We start from the raw sequence: 22,994 nt of genomic DNA, 5'->3' as shown, positions 1-22,994 counted from the left end.
AAATAATATTGGCATTATAATTATAATGACTAATGATGATTTTTCATATTGATATTTTTGGTGCCCCCTCAGCACTTGATGCCCTACGCCCTTGATGTGCGTGGTGGGAGCGGCGGCGCTGAATATGGTCACTGTAGTATTTAAGTCTGCTTTCTGTGTATTTACCTGTCAACCCTTTCTGCTTTTGATTGAAAGTTAAAATAAATACATCACACATGCTCTGAGGTCCCATTTCCCTCTGCTTTATTCCCGTCACAGTCTGTTGGTATTTAATTTTGCTCATAAACAGCCAGCAGTTGATGCCGAGGATTTATATTGCATTCATTAGAGATCATACGTATGAGGGATGTGTATGTGAGCATCTGCAGTGTTAAGTGGATTAGTAATTGGATTTCAAAAATCATTCCTGGAGATGATTACTGTATTAGAAAATGTGGCTTTGCAGATGTGTCTGTCATTGAAACCAACTTCAAGATCAGGGTCTCAAATATACGGCTCCATATCTCTTTCTGTCTGTCTATCAATCCATAAATCCATCTAACAGTTATGTAAGTTTACACATGGCTTTTTATTCCCTGGTTTGCCATTGGGAATAATTAGCCACAAACAGATGGTACATATCAAAAATAATAATTTCACTTGACTATATGATCAGTGACGAGCTGTTGGGCAGAAGGAAGTTCAAGAAGAACACACTGGATCTGATCAGACTAATTTTGTTGTATTCATAATAAACCACAATGTCAGTTAAAAGGGTTTCTTTGTCATAACAGTGTTTCTTTCAAGATGGACTGTAAATGTAAATTCTATCTGTAAATGGATGATGACAAAACAGGGGTCAGTAACATAAACTCATGGCATACCCAATCCTCCCTTCAATCTGAATAATCAACATTAGAGTAGATGTATACGTCCTGAAGCAAGAGGTAGTCGATGATGCTTTATGTCCTGGCCTGAAATGAAATCTCTGCGGATACATTTTGTGCAGCCTGGACATGTGCGAGGGAATTTTGACAGAGATTGACTTATGGTCCTCTAATGGAGAGAAATGTACCGGAAAATTGTGTTCAACCAAAAGAAATCAGGATGGAAGAAAACTCCAGGCCTGTTTATCACAACTTACTGTAGCTCTTTATCAAAATTCTCTGTCAATAGTTTGCAAAAGAATACATTGATCATAAGTACTTTAGCTCTGCCAGCACAAGAGCACAATATAATGGTGCCAGTAATTTCTTGAGAATTGGTTTCTTGTGGAAGATTTATAACTTCAATATGCCATCTTCAAAAAAACGTGCCTGCCAAGGGATACCAAATAATATGAATGCAATTTTGTAATATTATTTTTCATTGTTATGGTTGTTACCCTAAATACAGGATAAGCGGTAGAAAATGGATGGATGGATGTTATGGTTGTTCTGTCACATGCAGTTCTTTACCTTTTTAAGATCTAGGTTTGTACCATGATTAATGAAGGACATTAAGTTTGAAAAGTATTCCGTTCATTCTCAATATATATGTCTACCGCATATTTCAACACATTGTAATTTTTCAGCATTAAAGAAAAGGTGTACAGCAAAATTAGTTTTGTTTGGAACATAAATGAAAGACAATAAGTAATATATGTAACATAAAAGAGATCTATGTCAGCAGATGTCATTTGACATGGCTCCTTGACAGTTATTGTAACGCATTAAAATCCACCACAAGTTTGGTGAGCATTCTTATAGAAACCCAGTATTCATGTTAAACCATGTTTTAGCCTAGTCCCTGCAGTGGGTATCAGATTATAGGTGTTCTTAAAAATGTTACTTCTAATGCACATTCACTGCTGTCGCCTGCTTTTTTACGAGGACTTTGATCAACTTTTGAATTTCTGAAAATATTTAGAGTTCTGTCTACTCTTAAGCAACACAGCCATTCAGGAGCAAACAGGAACAATGATTACCCCGCAGTATGTAGCTTCGTATGTCATGTCCTCTTGCATGAAAATGTATCTTTAATTCCTCGTTTTTTCTTACCTTGTGCATTGTGCTAATGTGCTTGTTTTTCTCTGCCCCTCACTGCAGCTTGCACCTACAGATTTATGTTATTTAGGGAACTCTTCATAAAATGATATGGGGAAGACACCAGTGTGGTACTTCACCACTCCCTGGGAAGTGCATTTTTTTTTAATCATCTTCCCAAGATAATTTCAGCTCTTAAAACATAACTAAGCATCTGAGTAGCATAAATGTCAGCCTTGGACTGTCATTTGCGAGCTATTAACATTTTATAAATACTCTTTAGCGCTTAAGTCAAGATGACTAACGATCTCACAAGAAAATCTTTTAGGTAGCCAAAACTATGAAAATACAGCCACTTTACACACCCGACTACAGACAAAATTTAGGAAACACACCGGTACATATTTTAAACCACATTGTTATTCTTAACCAAACTTTCTTATCTTTCCATTTTCCAGAGCTGAGAAGTAGCTCATGTGGAAACCCAGGGATTCCACCCAAAGGCATACTGAATGGAACACAGTTCAACGTAGGTGATAAGATCCGCTACCGGTGTGTCACCGGCTACGTCCTGGACGGCCATTCGCTCCTCACCTGTGTGACCAATGCAGCTGGTGTGTCCGTGTGGGACTTCCCTGTGCCAATCTGCAGAGGTGAGGCTTTTTTATCACTGAAAATTAGTTTCTAATCTTTTTAACTGCAGGTGATGTTGGCTGCTGTAAACTTTTTCTCCCAGCTGTACACCGTAACTGTAGGGTACCATGTTGATTACATTACTATACATTTTAAGGTTTCCCTAGGACTTAAAATGAGCAAAGGATTGGTTTGTTTTCACCTCCTGGCATTTGATTTCCATGAATTACTTGAAGTAAATTGCCTTGACATGATTGACAGCTTTATTTAGTCTGTAAATGTATTTGCAATCTGATGGGATGGAATGATTTGAATGATGTTGAAGGAGTTGATTAGAGCCTCTGTGGCTCAAAAGATTAAATATTTATTCCTTAAATACATGAATGCTGTGTTAGCAGGACTGGTACATCTAGATGTTTGCATCACTACTTGGGCTGTACTGAAATAACTGAGTAAGGGGTAGGATCTATAACCTGCTTGTCTTTTAAGTCAGACTTCCACAGACAATGATTGTGCCATGCACTGTGTGTCATACCCACTAGATCACTGTTGAACAGTTCCTTGAATAGCATGGGAAAATGATCTCTACATAAGTGTGGGAACCCTGTGATGTTTAAATTCCATGAGCTGCTTGCTCCTGCTGGTTTACTGAGGTCACAGTCAACTCTCTTCTCAGATTGCATGGGTAACAAAATACGGCTGCGTGAGCTAAAAAGAAAGTAGTTAAAGTCACTTAAAGTCTGTTATTTTTGTCTTAAATTGTCTTAAATACAACCTCACTTGTAGTCCATTGGGGTTAAGCACCAGCTCCAGAGCCATTGTCCATGAGATGGACCAGCAGCAACTTGAACAGCGATATATGGTGGATGGGATTTAACCATTAGATTTCCCTTCAACCTCAAGTGACCCAAAATTAAAATGGATTGTTTTGTCTCTTAATCTTGTTACAGGTGAAAATTAAAGATAACTTATTAGTATCAATTAATTATGTAGTTGTAGCCACTACATAATTCTCTACGCTTAGAAAATTCTCTACGACATTGGAGCATTTTAAAGGTTCGACCATTTTTAAAATGCTGTAGGTTTCACAATTCAAATCCTGGCATCTCCTCTAATAATGAACCAATTCTTAACATTCCACTCAACATGCTCTTGGCGGTTCAGACTTCTTAAATATTCCATAAATATTTATTTAAATTGAAAAATAACATGAATATACAGTATGAGCGTATAGCAAGAGCCAAGATCAGTTAACAGTATTAAAATATTTCAAAAAGTTTCTGCAAATAGTCTGCATTGCTTGAGGTATAATATATTTTCTTTTCTGACACTTGGAGAGCTTCGTAATGGGTTTTACTTCATTTTCTGCCTTAGAATCGTCCTAGCACATTCAGAAATACTGTGTTGCCCAGGATTTGAACCTTTAAAGATGCTGTGCATAGGTAATTTGTCTCAGCAAGCTCTTTTGCTCAACCATCAGGAACAGAGAGTGAAGAAGGCGCTGTAGCATAATGATGGTTTCTTTCTGACAGCTGGTTGATTAATGACTGACTACTGTTATTCATACCATGCTGTTTATCTCTTGCTGTGCTAAAATGAGACCTGTCGTCACACCAGAGATGGGTGACTTGACTCGAGTCAGACTTAACTCGCCAGATTGAGGACTTGTGACTTGCTTGAGTAACAGTGATACAAGACTTGAACTTGCTATTCATGACTTGAGACTTGACTTAGACTTGCATGAAATTACTTGACAAGTCATTGCTGTCTTTGTAAATATGTGAATTATTGAAAATGTTTTTTTTCTGATGGGATGTTTCCTGTTGCATGTGGGCGAACCTGGCAACCAATCTAACTAAGTGATGCACACATCACTCCAGCGGTGTGGACGAACAGCGCTGCAGACGGAAAGCTACAGCTCTGCCCCTCTCTGCAGCTGAACACGTTCACGTTAACAACACTGAGCTGACTGCACAGAAAATGAACAAAGCAAAAGTGCCGTTTGGAAGATTTTAGCATACGAGGCTAACGACCGGGCTAACAAGCCGACATGTTAGCAATGCTAAAGTAGTGACGACGAAGTCGAGTAGCACAACAAACGTGATTAAGCGTCTCAAAGACCGGCACGCATCTTAATGGGGACCTAAGAGCATCAGTAGGCCTGTCACGATAACAAATTTAGCTGGGCGATTAATTGTCCCAGAAATTATTGCTATAAGAGATTATTATGCCATTTTCAGCCCATTTTCAATTGATATAATGCTAATGAAACAGGAGAACAGGAAAACATTTTAAATATCCAAAATAAATAAACAAAACAACCAAAAACAATAAATAAAATTGACTCTGTCTATTTTAACAAAAAATGCACTTGAATAAAAACAAACACAACCGAAACAATAAATAAATTGGATGTTTACTAAATTCCACTCCCCACACAGAGACTGTAACTGACACAACAGGTAACTGGCACGACACGTGACGAGGGTTAGAAGGTGATGAACCGGAGTGAAAAATGGAAATTATCGCGGCTGGCAAAGTTACCGAGCTGATTAAAAGTTATCATGCGATTAATCGATTTATTGCTTATCGCGACAGGCCTAAGCGTCAGTAAAGCTCCTGTTTGAATAACTTTGAAGTTTTAAACTGTTCAGTCTGTGAGGTTATCATTACGCTAGCAGCTAATAAAAACCAGTAACGCAACGATCAAGCTAGGCAGCGCCTTACGTCAAGAGACATTAATTTAACAGGATAACACAATAATGTGTGTCAACCAGCTACTAGACAGAAAGAGATGCAGCTGCTCTACCAACTCTATTTGACCAGCAACATATGGTGCCAAGTCACCAGAAACGCACATCTCTGGTAGACACGTTAAAGTGTTCCATATTGACGTTTGGCAAAAGCTCTAAAGAAGAATGATTGATTCCCATGCTAATCATTTCCTTCCTTTTGTTTTCTTATTGCAGTATACTACACAGCCCTATCTGACTTTTAACAACTGACATTACATTGATTTACTGTATACAACAACAAAAGTCTTACACAGGGACATTTTTAAAGCATTAGAGAGGTATTTTCTTTATTTAAGCAGATTGTTCTTTAGTATTCTTTATTATAAAGCACGACATAGCAGTCTGTTTAAATTAAATTTGCATGTTGATGCTGGTGGAGTACAAGGTGCCATCCAACGGACAAAGAGACTACACAAAAAAACGTCAAAGATCTCTCATTTCTAAGAAATCCCAAAGTCAGCAGAGAAAATTTGCTCATGCCAATTCACTCTATAGTGCACAGCAAAAAGAAAATGGCTCAGCATATGATTGAGAAATGGCAAGTTCAAGCTCTCTCTCTCTCTCTCTCTCTCTCTCTCTCTCTCTCTCTCTCTCTCTCTCTCTCTCTCTCTCTCTCTCTCTCTCTCTCTATGGGCACATGGTCCTTTGATCTTATTTCCTCAGAGATGCCCTTTCTGCTCATGACGAATTGTTTCACACTAAACTAACAACAACACAAAATCTCTCCTAATTTCACCATCCACCTCCCAACACCCAGTGTTTCAACTAGTCACCTCCTTTTGTTACTATCTCTCTCTCCCCCCTCTCTCTCTTTCATGTATCTTCCAGTTCTCTTCTCCATCCTCATCCAACTTCCAGAGTACCGTCTAAACGGATGACAGAAAGACAGAGGGATAGAGGAAGACAAAGAGAAACTCTCAATTCTCAATACAAATGTTATGTTTGCAGCAGGAGAATGAAGCTGCATAACCTAAATTTGACCACATTACTAAACTGTGGAATTATCAGATAAGTGCATTTGCTGGACAGAATTGTCAGCTTCATTTAATTAAAAGTGGTCACTGCAGTTAAGTATTTAATTTCTTGAATTTAACTCCTTATGAAACAATCCATACACGGCTGTATTCATTTATCTTTTGTTGAGAAGAGCAGACTTGATTGCTTGGGAGTGACTGTCAGGATTATAGGAATCCCATAACAGTATATTATGGTTACTGTGAAGCCATTGTAATGCCAGGTGTTCCCATGTAGATTTACCATAAACGTGTGTTTATCCTTTGCAGGTGTCTCTATGAAAGGTGACAATAGAGCTTGAAAGGTCGAAAGTAAAACACAGAGGTAACAAGATATAAGTGGGTGGATGATGTAATTGTGTAGTGTCAGAGAGTGAAAGACTGACATAAAAAAAGACAGCATCTACTCCAAGCAGAAAGGCAGTAAGATGGAGAATTAATGGCTATTCTAATCATGAGTTGCTCCTGCCCCTCCCAGGAGCCTATTTCGATTCCTTCCATCTAAATGGTCTCTGGATGTTCATTAAATCAGGCAGTGAGACAGCAAACAGGGACATTGTGGTAACATGAGAATATGGTCTATTGATACTGTCATTCTTGCTGCCAGCCACTGTCGAACAGAATAAGAAAATTAGGCCACAGAAAAACTTTGCTCCTTTTCAACATTTCCATGTCTGGTAATGCAACTGGACTAAAACGCAGTTCTCTCTGTGATGCCTTTTCAACTCAAATTGAGAATTCGAATATGAGAATTTGACTTGCCCATGGCAAGATTTTTTTAGTCCAAGTGACTGCTAAAATGTCGTCCACAATTTGTTGGAACCGATATGAAAATAGCTCAATATCTTCCCCAAGCTACTGCCAGAAGTCCTTCCATTAAATTTATAAGGGTGAAAACGGGAAACCATTGTAATGGCATTTTGGTTACTAACATCATCTCCATATTCAGTATTCATTGATATTGAAACAAAAATATGTGAGCATCCTTATTTTTATATTGCAAGCCTGAGCAAATACCTCAACTGTATATAACATTGTGGTGAGTGCTGGGGTCCCATTTTGCTCATTGAATAGCTCTCCTCTTCTTTCATTAATAGTTTAAAATCGGAAATTGCATAGATATGGTCAATGTGTAATAGCAGCAAAATGCATGACACATATGAATAAATATGAATTGCATCTCTGCAACCATTATATATATTTTTGCTACCTCTCAACCCTATCAATGTTTAATATAACTTAAAGCTGAGCAAATAAGGGACTTAGTACAGAGATGACTGCCTTTGCCTTAACACCGGAATTATTAAAAAGGAAAAACCTAAGGTAGTGTAGAAAATTTTACATCAGCTTCTACACTTCTATCCTTGGAGGTGAATATTTCTAAGTAGAAAGACAAGTGTTGTATATCTGATCAAAGTCAAGGGGAGAGAGGATTAATCCATCCTCAAGTAGCATTAGATTGCTGATGCTGGGGATGTAAATGAGCTCAGCTAAAGCAGTCCTAATCCTCACCACCATCTTTTCTTCTTTTTTTTTTTTTTACACTGCCAACGTTTTAAAAGAGACGGATCCTCCTTCGTCTTTATATCCAGAGCATGCTCTAATTATTTGCTCAGGAACACATTGCCCAGCATTCAGTGCCTCTTTTATGTCACTAAACCTCGCTGGCACACAGTACCTCAAATGCTGCCATGCATCCAAATGAAACACTGCATGTGAATATAGGGAACCTGTAAGGCATTAGCCAGCTGAAGTCTTTTAAAATGCTCAAGCTGCAAAGAATTTTCTGAGTCTCAGACAACAGTTTGCCCGTTCATCATTTACAGTAACATGCATGGGTGCATCTCATGCACTCATATACTTTTGTACAATAATGAATTGCTCCCAAGCATCGACCCAATTTCCCTGTGCAATTTAATTGCAGACAACTGTAGACACATTGAGTTCTAAGGTTATTATCATTAAACGTGGTTGAGGAAATCCAACCGTGCCTTTTGAGGAAGCCCTGTGCAGTGATTAATCCATAGCATGCAAACCAGGGAATGATCTGCAGGTTTTTTAGTTTGACCAAAACATCTCCCTGAGTTGCTTGTAGACAGTGGGCAGTTACCATCGCAGTGTTTACTATTCAAGTGTCTGTTATCACAAAAACTATGAAGGAGCTAGTTTGTATTTGTTCCAACATCCTGGTGTACAAAGATCTGAGGAACACAAATTGGCTTTCATTTTTGTTTATAGCTTCTGAGAGAGCCTTCTCATCGTCTCCTTTGTTTTCTTTGATAATGTCAGTGGTATCGTTTGCTACTGTCGCAATGTTATGCCCTTTGCGCCTTCCAGTCAGAACTAGAACATATGGCAGCCTGCGGTTTCTGCTCACTCTCTGCATGCATATATATATATATACACATTTTTTCTCATAAAATTGGTTCTGCTACAGTGCTGGAAGAAGCCTACCTACCAGTATCTCTGTTTGACACCGATGGATTAATTAGTAAATCATGTTGTAATCCTGTTGAAAACTGCCAATTTTTATTAATTACTAGATATTTGAATGTGTAAAAGATCGTCATACATTTTTTTACAATCATTTCTTAATGATAAAAAATGATTATTAGGTAAACATGGTCAATAGTTAGCTGGTGAGACATTTACCAACAAATGGGTATCCTACAGTTTCCTTTTTCGTCTTCATGAGACATGCAACTTAACATTTTAAACTTCATGATGGTTTTATTTATTGCTGGACAAAATTATTGCTTTATAAAATATTCAATTTTTGAAATAATGTGAAAATCGTCTCCGTACTCCTGATTTTTTTTTTTTTTTTTTAGCATAAAACAACTTTTAAAAAGACGTGCAGTAGAGTCCTTGCTTAAGCTTGGATTTATTTTTTAACTTTGTATTAAAGTCTGAATTATGGTATTATGACAGCATCAGCAGGGAGTATAGGGGATAAACGATCTGACTGAGATGTAGGAGCTTATGACATGTATGTAAGAGTCTGAGACAAGTGCCATTTGCAACCATTCAGTCACTAATATATGAGGATGGGTTTGACTGCTGAAGATGCTTGCTTTAAGACTTGCCTGCAAACATTTCCTGACATTTCAGTGACATTTTCCATCCCTTTTATTTCTCCTCTGTTTGTCTTCTCTTGCAAAATTCTGAATTGTATCTTTATCTTTTTTACTCCCTTTCCTTTTTCCTCTCGCACTCTTGATTTGCTCTCCACTTATTTTTTTGTCTTCTATCTCCTCTCCTACAGTTTCCTCCCTCTCATTATCTAACACTTCTCCACCACTCCGTTCTTGCTCTCTTTGCCTTGACGGCCAAGAGGGCACTTTATGCTTCCCCTCCCCGTCTGTCATCAAGGTTAAAAAGTGATACGGCTCCTTTAGTCACACTCGTAGCGCTTTAATATCCGATTAATTTTAGGTTTGCCAATTACACTACAAATGTGCTGGGCACTTTTTGGAATGTCATCTTGAATGCATTGAGGGGATGTACAATTTGTCACTCAGGATAAGTATTTCATGGTGGAGATGGTTAATGATTTCATCCCAGAAATATATCATGACTCAACGTGTTTGGCTTGGACAATGCTTTACCTTGCTGACATTCAACAAAGGAAAGCCTGCCCTTGGTGCAGTCTGCAAATGCATCTAGCCTTTGATATAAATTGTATTTGTACATCATTGATGTTTCACACAGTATCAATGTCATCTCTGCCCTTCCTATGAAGACTTTGATCATTTGCTATGCTTCAGCTAATGTGTCAAAGGACATGGATCAAGTAACTAGCGACTCCTGCTCTCCCATCTTCTCTTTTTTTATCTTCTTTTGAATTTCATACATCCGCTTCCTTGTTCCTTGACCAATCGTGTAATGCAGCATACAATAATGTTCCAAGCCTGGCAGCTCTGACAGCCCTGAGTGGAGCGCTGAGCCATCAAAGGTTTCAGCTGGCACAGCTGAGTGTCACATATTAGTCTTAAATGATGTGAAAACTGTGAAAGCCCTGCCATCATTAGAATTCTTTAGGGAGAAAAAACGGATACAGAGGTGGAGGGGAGGGTGGTGAGTAATAGTGGAAAGATCTGAGAGGACTCTGAGGAGAGGAATGGAGAGGGAGAGGGAGAACGATGGAGAGATATAAGAAAGGGTGGGGGAATGAAGGGAAAAGGGACAAGGAGTGAAAGAGAGCAAGTCACTGTTATGGTAGAGTGCATGCATTAACATTCAACTGCTGTGCCATGCTTCCCACATTGGAGAAGAAATATACAATTTCACAGCATTACAAGCCCTTTTATCACCATTTGTTTTTTCCTGAAACATGAGGGGGCTTAGAGGACACAATGATGAATTACTGACTCTTGGACGAAGGGAGGACACAAGATTGCAGGGAAAGAGAGAAAAAGCACAAAAGAGAGATGTCAGACTTTTCAAACACAAACTGCTCTGAAAGAAACTGACAGAATTAGCAAACAATTAAGTTGCTAAGTTCTGCCCATTATTTGAAAGCTTAATGATTGCCAATGTGAAGAAAATACAAGCGACATTTAGTTTCAGTTGTTAGCAGGATTCGCTGTAGATACTTGACAACCTGTGGATGTGTGGAAAAACAAATACAATGTGTGTAACTGGCCTGTGCAGCTTCTTCATCGCTCTTTCTCTGGTCTTCATTTTTCTGAGGGGACAGGTACACATGTTTTTATACCTAAAAATGTTTTTTCCCCCATGTTTAACTTTGAGTAATAGCCATAACCTTTTCTCTGTTTTCCCTAAACCCTTTCCACCTGCTTTTGCCTTTGGTGACTTACAGCGGAGGACACATGCGGCGGTACCCTGAGGGGCTCCAGCGGGCTCATCTCCAGCTTCGATTTCCCCAGCAGTGACTCCTCTGGCGCTAGCGGAGGTGCTGGAGGCCTGGGCAGCAGTGGGGAGTGCAAATGGACAATCCTGGCAGATCCAGGGGACACCATCTCCCTGGTGTTCACTGAATTTCAGATGGAGGAGAAGTCCGATTATCTGGAGGTAGAGGGATCTGACCCGGCAACCATCTGGTGAGTTGAGCTGTGCAGAGGAGTGAGGGTGTGTCGTGCTTGTATTTTAACAGATGCTGTGACAAGAGCTGTGTATGTGTGTTTTTTTTTGGATGGCTGTGATGCACGGTGTTGAGAAAGTGTTCAGAGAAAGGTGAGCTAAGGTGGAAGCGAAGATGAAGTGTTTTCAAGTATTGGTTGAAGAGAGATAAGGTGTGCTAACTTCTCTCAAGAAAAGGATTTTTAGTGCCATAGTAATTCACAGTCTATATTCTACGAGAAACTATTGCTGCCCCACCAAGTAGGTCAGTAAGTAAGTTTATCAAAATGAGTGTTTGTGAGTGCATGAAATCAGTTTTGATTTAGGAGGTAAACTTCCAATAAAGTAAGTAGTAAAGTCATGCTTGTGCGTGTAGCCTAATATCACATACGGTGTGTCAATGGGCTTCACAAACCACAACATTGGGATTATAATCCAAAAATCAGATTCAGTTCTTATTACATTGACCATTCAGTTAAATAATATAATTTATTCAGTAACTTGTGCCCTATAGAGACTGGACTACTATATATTTAATCTTACTGCAAACAAAAGATTTCTCATAGAGATAATTAATGTTTTCATTCCAGATTGACTCATTGACGCTGCAGCTCTAGATATATTTCAAAGAGATGTGGTGGCTTGGTAAAACAAGGCTGTATTGCCTCAGGATTGTGTCTTAGTTCTTGGGATAACGAGGACGCCAGCTTGCTGTGATCTTGAAGCAGAACAAAGGTTCAATATCTATGATGGAGCATGACCATGTAATATTTAAGAGTGACACTTTAAAATCAGACGCATGTATTGGAAACTTAAAGAATAAATGTCAACTGGCATGCAAGTATACATATTTCATGAGTTTTTCTCGAAAGTTGTGTGCAGAAAATGGCTCAAATATGCTTTGGGGTTCTCATTGAATTAAATTGATTAATAGAGAGGACACTTAATTCCCCATATGATAATTCAAATTAAAGTGCACATCAGAGTTTTGTTTAAAAATCAGCCTTCAGACACCTTACTTTATGGCTTTCTGCATAGGCTTGATGTGGAAGTCATTCCCAACTGAAACAAGCAAATATGAAATGGGTTTGACCCCCAACCTTGAGGCTGGTTATCCATCTACTCCCCGTCTTGAGTGAATGGGAGCATTTGCCAGGTTTATGTGATACTGCCAGGCATTAATTATAATTGGCTGAAAGAAGCTCTAATCAATCACTGAGCTACAAGCTTTGTTGTCCCTGAGAGTTGTCATCCGGAGTCAGAGGGGGAGCGAGAGGCAGACACTGTGTCAGTGGGAGACAGTGAGTCAAAAGGAGAGGTGCTCTGAGTGTGGTGATGACTGCTAAGTATTCCATGTTGACGTAACTTAGGAAAACTTGACAGGGAGTTCATATGGGATGACACTGATATGTTTTGACAGACTATCAAGTACCCTCTTCCCTTAGGTGTAAAAGGTCCAAATGTAACTTACACTGACTAAAATGCTTTGTGTAGTTTTGTGTATTGTGCTTTTTTGGATTTAAGGGAAATGGTTAATTATTAATGTACAATTTATTGATCTTTAATTTTACTAATCAATCTGGTCATGGAATATCTTCAAATATTAGAGCGACTGTTCTCTTCAACTATATATTTTTTCAGTCCATTGTCCAAAGTATGAAAAGACATCCTGTGTTTCTTTATTATGGAGTTACTTGTGTTGTTGTATGTGTGGTGGGCGGCCACCATGCATTATTTGAATACTTTGAAACTCCCAAGATGATGTTATTGTATGTCACCAAATGTCAGAGTCTGTCAGGGCGAGTTCTTGCTTTAAGCCCTACTACAAGCCAAGTGGGACTCAGGGAGCTTGAGTGCAGCAGGACCAGAATTTTAGAGAGATGACTTCAACTCGTCCAGGTAAACAAACAGACAAGCAAACAAACAAGATTCAGAGCGAGCAATTCTCGCATGCCCGTAAAATTCATTGCTCTCGCTCCCTCTCTCTTTATGACTGTCTCGGACTGTGTACAAGGCCATTGGATAGCTAAACCTCCAAGCATCCTAACATATAGCAGCAGTTGCAGGCAGAGACAGGCAAACTGTCGATGTAGCCTTGAGGTTCAGAGCTGCTTAACGATGATTGACAGCCTAAAACTTCAGTTATCCAGATTTAACATCTCCTCTTTCTCCTTTTTCAGGCAACTTCAGTTCTGGAGAATAAGAATTGCAACATAATTCTCAACAGTTAATAATAAATGCGATGAACATATATTCCATTTTATGTAATTTATAACAAACGGAAAATATTTGAATATTTAATTAATTCAGATATGTAACAGTTGTTATAAAATGGAAAATGTAGTAACATTTTGAACTGCCCATTATGCCAGGCAATTTCCTGGAAGTGGCTGATGAATAATGACTCATACTAAACAAGCAATTCTTTATAGTTGAAAGTACACAAAATACAAGACCATAGGGCAAGAAATATGTTTTGCTGACACCTCTTAGCAGCTTTTATCGTTTTATCAATTGGAAAATTTCTATCAGATCTCTGCAAATGAGTTTATTGATCCCATTGTTGTCACGCTGGGGAAGGTTGATGTGAGGCTACACATCAATCACCGTGAAAATAGAAAAAAGAAATCTCAGTTTCCTTTTGACAAAAGCCAACATTGGAGTCTGGCTTGACCAAGAAAAACAGTTCTCTGTTATTCTACTGACCTTTGATATGATTGTACAGGCCTGTTCGCAAAGGGCAACAACAACAAGCTGTAGATTACATGTCACTCATTATTTAATTTTGCTTATATCCTATCAAATTTGATCAGAAAATGTTGTGTTCTACTTCTTTCTTTTTCCTCCCCATATACACCTTATTTTCTGCCTTATCCAGTTTTGTTGCAGATTTGTCTGATTGCCCACTGTCACATTGACTCTGAATTTTGTTAACATCGGCCACTAAAAAAGCTGAGATTTTGGAATAGATTTCTATTTTACCGAGCAATCTGGCAATATTTGTTTGGTTCACTGAATATGAACAATCCTATTCAACAGTGGCTAAATGGTGTCAGAGGAAGATTACAATATTCAAAGCAGGTTGAGTGCAAGAGGTGCCCTGCAGCTAAATGACTAACTTTTGGTTAAATTACCATGTGTATTAGATTTAATTTCTTCTTTCTGGGATTTATTATTGATTTTCCCAGGCAAAATATAACCCATCAAAATGTCTCCGAAAGCTATCCTCTACTGCAGTCTGACAGTGAAGAATGTTTAATTGAAGGAATGTAAATTGACAATTGACCCAAGTATTCCACCAGTGTAATTGATGCTATTGACAAACAGGCACCAAGCTATACTATAAGTACATCTCCAGAGCTACAGCTTCTTCTTATCACTTAAAATATTGTTATATAAATGCCCTTGTGTCAGATTTTAGACAATATGTTTGAGAGGAAAATAAAAGAATCAGCTATTTTGACAAATGTAAATAGATTGCTCATTATCTGGGGTGCACCAATGTATAACCTCCCTCTCCATGAAACGGAGTAGGCACACCAGAGATTTCAACTCATCACTTGACCTCAAAGCCTCATTTGACCACAACACCTGCACATTGGGACTCGTTACGTTGGTATTTTGATGACCTTGCCGTGCTCCCTTTAACCCCTCATCTCATCGAATCAGTTCCATTTTATTGAGTGAACTTATGCTATGAGGACTCTCTGATGTGCCTAACAAACCCATGACATAATCTACCATTAGTTCTCGAGACACCGAAAAGCAATGATATGAAGCACGCCAAAATTTGGATGAAACCGACCACATAACAATATGCAGTATTATGTGGCTCATGCCAAAAAGTAATCCTTGTAAAGCCATATTGCATATCTATGCAAGAATACTAATATCCCAGTGTGCAGTATTACATTATTCTTTTTATTTTTATTTTATTTGTTATTATTATAAATATTATAATAAACTTGGTTAAATGTATGCATAATTGAGCATTTCAGTTTACATGTTAGCATCACAATAGCATACAAGTTGGATGAACTATTAAATGAAAAATAACCTCATCTGTGAGTCTCTAAAAATAATGTCCTTCGATAATTAACAATTTACATAATATGTCATATGTACATAATATGACTGTGCTGTTGCATACCTAATGTATATTATACTATAGGTATGCAACAGCACAGTCAGGCTGCTCCTGTCTCTACCTTTAACTCACACACAGACTCATTTGAGACTTTTTTTCAAAACCGAAGATAAGCAAATCATGATGTGATGACATTCAATTTGAACACCATGGTATCCTGTGGTACAGTAAGCAGTCATTTCTCTTTTAAGGAAACTAGGCAGCTCGCTTTCCATAAGTCATTTGTTTCTGTGAGTTACATTGACAAGTACCAATGACAAGCATAGAAGCGTAAACATTGATCACAAGCTGGACATGCACTTGAGAAACAAGCCATCCGAGTAAGCATAAGTACATTTTGACTTGCAAGTCAATTTCTCAGATCAGATCAGAGGCTGTAAGTCTTCCCTGTCGGCCTCCAGCCTGAGCACATTTCTGGTTATATGGGTATCTGTACAAACCGGGCATCCCAGAAATAGTATCACAATACACTGCATATTAATATGACTTTGTACTGTAGTTGATTCTTGAATTTTCTTTTTCATCTACACTGTTATTGTATAAGTTAATAGAATGGTTTGATGCACACAGATAAAAATGCACCCATTGGAGTAAGTCCTCTAAGGTGTCAATAGGCCTTTTATTTACTGTGGATGGCAGATCATATTTCACTACCTTTGCCATACTCAGTTGTGGTGATAACAGTATATTCACTTCCGCTGTTCTTAAATTTGTAACATCTCTCCTGTTCTGCCTGAAGCCTCCATGCAACTTCTGGGTGGGTGGCTTTATTGTCACTATCTATTTTCTTTTCGACTCATAGCGGAAATCTTGTGATAACTTGCAGGTTCCACCATAGGAAACATCGAGGCAGTTTCTTCAAATTGGTCCAGCTACCTGAAGGCTGCTCGGATGATGATGGAATGGAATGAAAGAAAACATTCGTCAACTTTTGTGTGAAAATCAATTAGCTTATAACTCGTCACTCGGAGCTGCGATCATCTCCCATTGTGACGGATAATTTGGATTACAAATTTAAAAATCACATTTAGTTTGCTTATCAATTCAAAATAAAGCATGCCACAGTTTAAAATCTGTCTGACAGACTGATACACTTTTACTCTCTGAAGTAATAGTTGCAATTTAAACAGCAAGAAACAGTGGTGTCTCCTTATCAAAATAAAATAAGGAGAAATCAAATGTCAAATAGACATACTAATATATTTCTTATATCTGCAATGGCCACCAAGGGAACGAGTCACCATTGTTTCTCCTCTTTGCTCTCTTTCTCCCACTGCCACTTTCATTTTTCTTATTTTGATTTTGTCTACCTGCCCCTGTGGTGGCTCTGCACTAAATGCCAAAGACATTTCCTAGAAAAACAGACTTTAAACGCGACTACATACTCTTTTTACACACACAATAAAACGGACATGCACAGGTGTGGGCACATACACATGAACAAAATGAACAAAATAACATTCACTTAATCAATTTGGGAACACAGCCTTCAACTGAACCATGCTTTTTTAAAAGCCTGTCCCAAGCCTCTGTTTGGTTTTGCTAGAATGGCATTGTGTGCTATCGACTGTGGTACGAAGAGGTGTGTTGAAGGAATTGCGAGGCAATAGAAAGAAGCCTGGGCTGGTCAGCCAGACAAATGAGAAGGCAGCTTTAAATCTCTACAGATACTTGAATAAAACACCAATGCAGACGGTAATCAGAAAACGCAGACTTTCTCTTTGTTACTATTGGTCTTCCCATCTCTGCCGTATATACAGTATATAAATAATATGAATACTGTTTTCCAAGGCTTTCATTCATGTTTTTTTCATTTCACTCAATGCCCTGTTGTTCCTTTTTTCTTCTAGGTGATTATGGTGACTCAAGGATGCTAGTGACAAGAAATCTATGTAGTTTGATTAAAGTTAAAAAAAAGATGACATGTGTTCTCTTTACACTCAGGATGACTGGAATGAATATTCCAGCGCCCATCATCAGCAACAAAAACTGGCTACGGCTGCATTTTGTGACAGAGAGCAACCACCGCCACAAAGGCTTCAGGGCTCAGTATCAAGGTAAGACATGATTACTTCATTTGCACATGATAATAGAGGACCCCCTACTTGAATGAAAAGGGAGCAACGTAAGAAAAAGACACTGTAATTACAAAACGTTTTTGATCTTTGTTAACTGAATATTAAACAGTTTGGTTAATACCCCCTCTGTAGAGGGCATTAAGGTCTTTTCTGCTTCAAACCATTGACTTCAAAGGGCCTTGTTAATCAAAAAATATGAGAGATAAATACTGCATATACTTTCCTCTTATAAAATCTCAGCTCTGTCAGCTCAATAATCCATTACCCTGACATTGTTCTCTGGCATGACTTTAAAGTGACAGTTTGTGCTGCATACACTATTCCATTAAAGCTTAAGGCTGGGCCCCAAGCCAGATATGAAACCTGCAACTTCACCATAAACAGCTGTATAAAAACTTTCAGTAACACGCATGTGTGGCAACTCATTGTAAACGAAGATATGACATCAATTGCATGAAATATCACATTTTCATCTTTTCCAGTGCATTGTTGTGCAGTTTTCAAGCCATTTCTATGTGTGTTTGGTATTTATGATGTACAAGGCAGGTCTTTGTTACGAGCACCAATGGCCACTGAGAGATTTTATGACACATTTGTGTTTATAAAAGGTTGAATGGACCATTTGACCTCTAGTGCAGTTGCTTTCAAATCCAAATAACCTTGTTTTTGCTGATACATCATTCATTGCTTTTGGCTATTCTGTTGATACATCAAAATTCTGACAGCCACTTGCATCACCTGGCTGTCTGTGCACTCTGGCCCCTGCTGTGTTTAATTAGGCTCCCTTAAGATGTAGCATTGCAGTCCTTGGGCTGCTTGTTGATTCTGTGTAGTCTTTCTTCCCTACAAGCTATAACCATTAAATCTGCGCTGAACAATCCATTTCCATCCACTGTTTAATATGTCTGAGTTATATGAACAAACAAACATGGAAACTAATTTAGGTTTCATAGAATTGTCTGGGCAACCCTTCGGAATGCATCAGTCATTAGACTCATTTGTTTTGAAAAGGATGCACATCAGTAGCAATTACATTTTGATGTTCTTCATAAGACTAAGCATTACCCAGAGAAAGAAACACTTGTACTGTATCTTCTCACATCTAATACTGTAACTTCTTTTATCTAATGAACTCTTTCTATTGCTCTCGACCAGTGAAAAGCTCTGGAGAGCTTAAATCCAGAGGGGTAAAATTATTACCAGGAAAGGACAACACTAACAAACTGTCTTTGAGTAAGTCTTTTATTTTTCTTATGCAACTGTTTTCATTGTTTGGAGTTTTTGTTTATGCAGGGCTTGCGTTCTGGGTCTTTCTTTCTTTCTTGTCTATTTTCTTTTTTTGCTGCATCATTTGGTGAAGAAATTAAGCTACAGTACTAGATTATGCAGAAGTGCAGTCTCTTTTTCTTTCTGATGACCTATTTACCCTACTGTCACAGATGTCCTGTCCTGACACTTAGCTAGATCAGGCCTAGTTATGTATATTCCAAATCAATGCTGAATTTGATCAGTTTCAACTGCCAAAGCCCTCTTTTTCTCATTCTGTTCTATTTAAGCAGTATGTCAGATAGACTTATGTTCATGCACTGTGTGATCTACACACACAGCAGTAGTCGAGGTTGAGTGACCACCCACTTGTCAGATGATTTGTGTACACTTCAGACTGAAGTGAATGCATTCTAATTGCTTGCGGAGCTCCGTCATTAACATAAATCTGGAACAAAATTCCCTCTAACCCCACAGTGTGCTAAACAGTTCAATGATAACAGGTTGTAAGCTTTATTACCTTATGTGTCATAGATTCAGCATTGCATGGAGACATGAATAATGCAGAGGGCTATAATCTCTTCTACAAGACGCTACTGTATATCATTTAAAAGACGATGTGCTTTATATGCCTTGTGGATTAATTTCATATAATTGAACACATAACTGTATTATTACCGACAACAATTAACTTCAAAGCTAATGAACTTCCTGAAAGAAGTCAAAGAAAAGAAACACATTTCAGTAGAGCTTCTTACAGTAGAATGGAGGTCTTTGTTTATGGGGGATGATGTCTTATTGAAAATATTACAACAAACCTTGACGATTATTACCTATTTCTTTAATTAAATTTCTACTGCATCCAGTCTTTGATATACAGTTGAGATGAGCGTGTTAAAGGTCCTCTCTACATTCCTTCCCTTGTAAAGGCTATACTCTATATGAAATTATTTCTACAAGGCTTTATCTAGTGTACTTAAATTATTATTATGTATGGAGTATCTCACTGAGTGATTATTGTAGCTCCTGCAATTGGTAGTTGAAGGTTATTTAACCCTCTTAGCCCATCTTGGGCCCAGATATATTTCCCTCTGTTTTGTCTAGCTCAGGTAAGACAGTTTCATTTACCCTTGGACATCACTCCGATATCGAAAAAACACAAGTGTGGAACATCATTGTCAGAATTGGCAGTTGAAAAATTCTGACGGTGGGGAATGTACGCCAGTATTGACGATAACTGTGATATTTAAAAAGAATTATAAGAAATAATAAAATAATTATATCATGTTCTATTAATTATGGTTAGACACTCTCTATCCACCTACCCTACACTCGTGTTAGGAGTGTAGTTAATTTGCCCCCCAAGAAAAGACAAAAACCAAATCAGTAATCACAGTTTAGCAACGCTTTTGTTTTGTTCTTATTGTTGTTTCCTGAATTATTTTGGCCATGATTGTGTGTCATTGCTTGTTTAGTGAAAGTCTGATATGGTGATGTGCAGTGTTTCTCACAGAGTCAGATCCTATTTGTGGTAGGGGTGGGGGGAAAAAATCGATTCTTAGATGCATCGCGATGAGGACGTGGATGATTCAGAATCGATCCACAAATGTCAAAAATTGATTTTTATTCCGTATATTTTACGGATGCAAAAGGTGGAACTTGGAAATGCAGCGCCTGGACAGTCTGTGGCGTTGCACATAACAGACACGGCTGAGAGAGAAATCCGACCGGCACCCGCTGCATCTCCACGGATAACGTTTCATCATTCATGGCCGAAATAAACACTATTACTGCTTTGTACATGTTGTGGAAGTCCCAGATATACCGGGAAACTAAACGGTGTCCTGTCCGAGTTTATACCTTTACCCGGAGGGGGATCGGTAAATCTCATAGAGCTGTATTCACAGAAGTGGTCTCTATAAAAAACACACACGTAGTGATTTAATTACAATATACGTATACGAGTATGCCGAAGTAACGACGATTAGTAAAAAGTTCTAAGTCATGGTTTAAGTCTGTCCGTTAAGACGATACGAAAATAACTTTAAAAATGCTTGTTTTGGCGTTCAGTTCGCTCACAGCTAAGCTAGGCTAACACGGTAGCGGCTACGTAAACACTGAACATAACATCGTCTCGGCATAAATACGGCAGCGACTTGTTGTTTGTTCCACGGACAGTCTCTGGTTTTACTCCTAGTATGTTCGGTCTCTGTATGAAATGTAAGATACTATGTTGCGGTGCCCAGAGACGACAGACCGCCATGCTGTGATGTGTTGAAATGCAAGCTGCATTGATTATTGCACTGTTCATAGAAAGTCAAAAATGTTACAAGAAAAAGCATTTTCTCTCATCAAAAATTAGAGAAGAAAATTAATCTGTTTTTCTTTAATGATCAACACAAAAGTAGGAAGTGATTTGCAAACTCTGAGTAGAAAGCTCAGATTTGAGCAAACTCAAATGTATTTATATATTTTTTTAAATCATGCATGGAAATGTACATCAAAAATCGAGCTGAATCGATAATTGGTTTAGAATCCAATCGTTGACCTCTGAATCGAATTGAATGGTGAGGTGCCAAGAGTATTTAACGTATTTGAAGAGTCACAGGGTCTGTGAGGTTGACAGTGTTGAGTTAAGAACGTAGATGGACTAACTTGAATGCATCAGTTTTGGATATATTTGGGCAGAGGTGTTGAACATTTTTGAATTGAGTCTTCTCAGCCATCTTCTCTACGGGGAAAAGGCAACAACAGTTCTTCTTCCAGAGCATGTTCATGTTTTGACTCAGTTTTGTGTGCAGAGAGGAGGGGCTATTCACACTCCAGGCTGTTGTCGATGTGTTTGTGAGAGAATGAGAGCGGGGCACGGACAGGCAACGTGAATCAATGCACTGCACGCAGCTCGACAATTATATTAGATATGATCCATTTTAAATGGTAAAAATGGAAAATGAATGTGTGGCAGTCGATGTTGATATTCTATAGGTTGTTTTTACATGGGGCGTGGAACCAAATTCTGTTACCAGACATAACCACTGGACTTTCAAACAGACACTATTCATGCACTTTTCACTGCAGAGGGTGTTTTCTGGAAGTACGGAGCTTTGACAATTAAAGTTATCTCTCTAACAACGTTCTTGGTCCTTCTCTTTCTCTCTCAGTGAATGAAGGAGGAATCAAACAGGTGTCTAATTACTGCCCTGACCCAGGGGAGACAGAAAATGGCAAACGGATCGGCTCCAACTTCAGGTGAGTTAGCGCTGCAGACGAAGTGACTCAGAATGTGTAAAAGAGTGTCAAGGATTGGGGCGGCATGTTTTCCGTTGTTGTATGTGCAGCAAATTCCAAATATTGCTGTCAAATTCTATTAAATGAACAAAACATAAACCCAGTTTTAACCTTGTGGAGTCGAGGATATTCTTGCTAATGTGCAGGAACTTCTTTCATGAACCAGACCCATTCAGCTTTCAGGAGAGAAGAAAACATACATATCATACAAAACTATTTTCTTTGACATGTTGCAGACAATAATTGAAATTCTTTCTTATACAGAATGCAACACAATGAACTCATTCAGAAACAGCTTGAAACTGAGGTTTAGGGCGCTTCACACCAACCTTGGTAGACCTGGAACTTCAGACCCTTCATTTTGGTCTAAACCCAAAATTGCATATGTGGAAGGTGCTACACCAAATGACCAATATTTATCAATAAAGTCCACTTTTGGGTCCCTACACAACTGAGTGTATGCTTCTTTGTCCAATATATACTGTCTGTTTCTAAGATCACTTTCCACTGTGCTACGTTAGCTCTAACTTGCAATATTTCCATGTCTAGCATTTCAAATTATGGGGAAAAAATGCTTACTGCATTTTTGTGTATCATTGTTTATTTGTAACTGTGAAATTTGAACTCCAAGTATGGATAATGAGGACATTTAATAATTCATTAAACCCTTTATCTACTGGATTTGATAT

The 22,994-nt window shown here is 38.4% G+C and overlaps 1 protein-coding gene across 3 annotated transcripts in view; it reads left to right on the top strand.

Moving 5' to 3' along the window:
* The window catches only part of LOC311024300 (CUB and sushi domain-containing protein 3-like), a 192,417-nt gene that overhangs the window by 35,639 nt on the left and 133,784 nt on the right, over positions 1-22,994 (top strand). For all 3 annotated transcript variants that reach the window (XM_084026640.1, XM_084026641.1, XM_084026639.1), the window contains exons 4-8: positions 2,462-2,656; positions 11,267-11,507; positions 17,618-17,730; positions 18,907-18,984; positions 22,179-22,266. In XM_084026640.1, coding sequence (XP_083882766.1) covers positions 2,462-2,656; positions 11,267-11,507; positions 17,618-17,730; positions 18,907-18,984; positions 22,179-22,266 — 715 coding nt within the window. The remainder of the gene's footprint in view (positions 1-2,461; positions 2,657-11,266; positions 11,508-17,617; positions 17,731-18,906; positions 18,985-22,178; positions 22,267-22,994) is intronic.

The sequence above is a fragment of the Eutrigla gurnardus genome, assembly GCF_963514095.1.
Source record: "Eutrigla gurnardus genome assembly, chromosome: 14".
NCBI lineage: Eukaryota > Metazoa > Chordata > Actinopteri > Perciformes > Triglidae > Eutrigla > Eutrigla gurnardus.
Note: the sequence above shows the minus strand (reverse complement) of the source record. Positions and strands in the feature narration are given on the sequence as shown.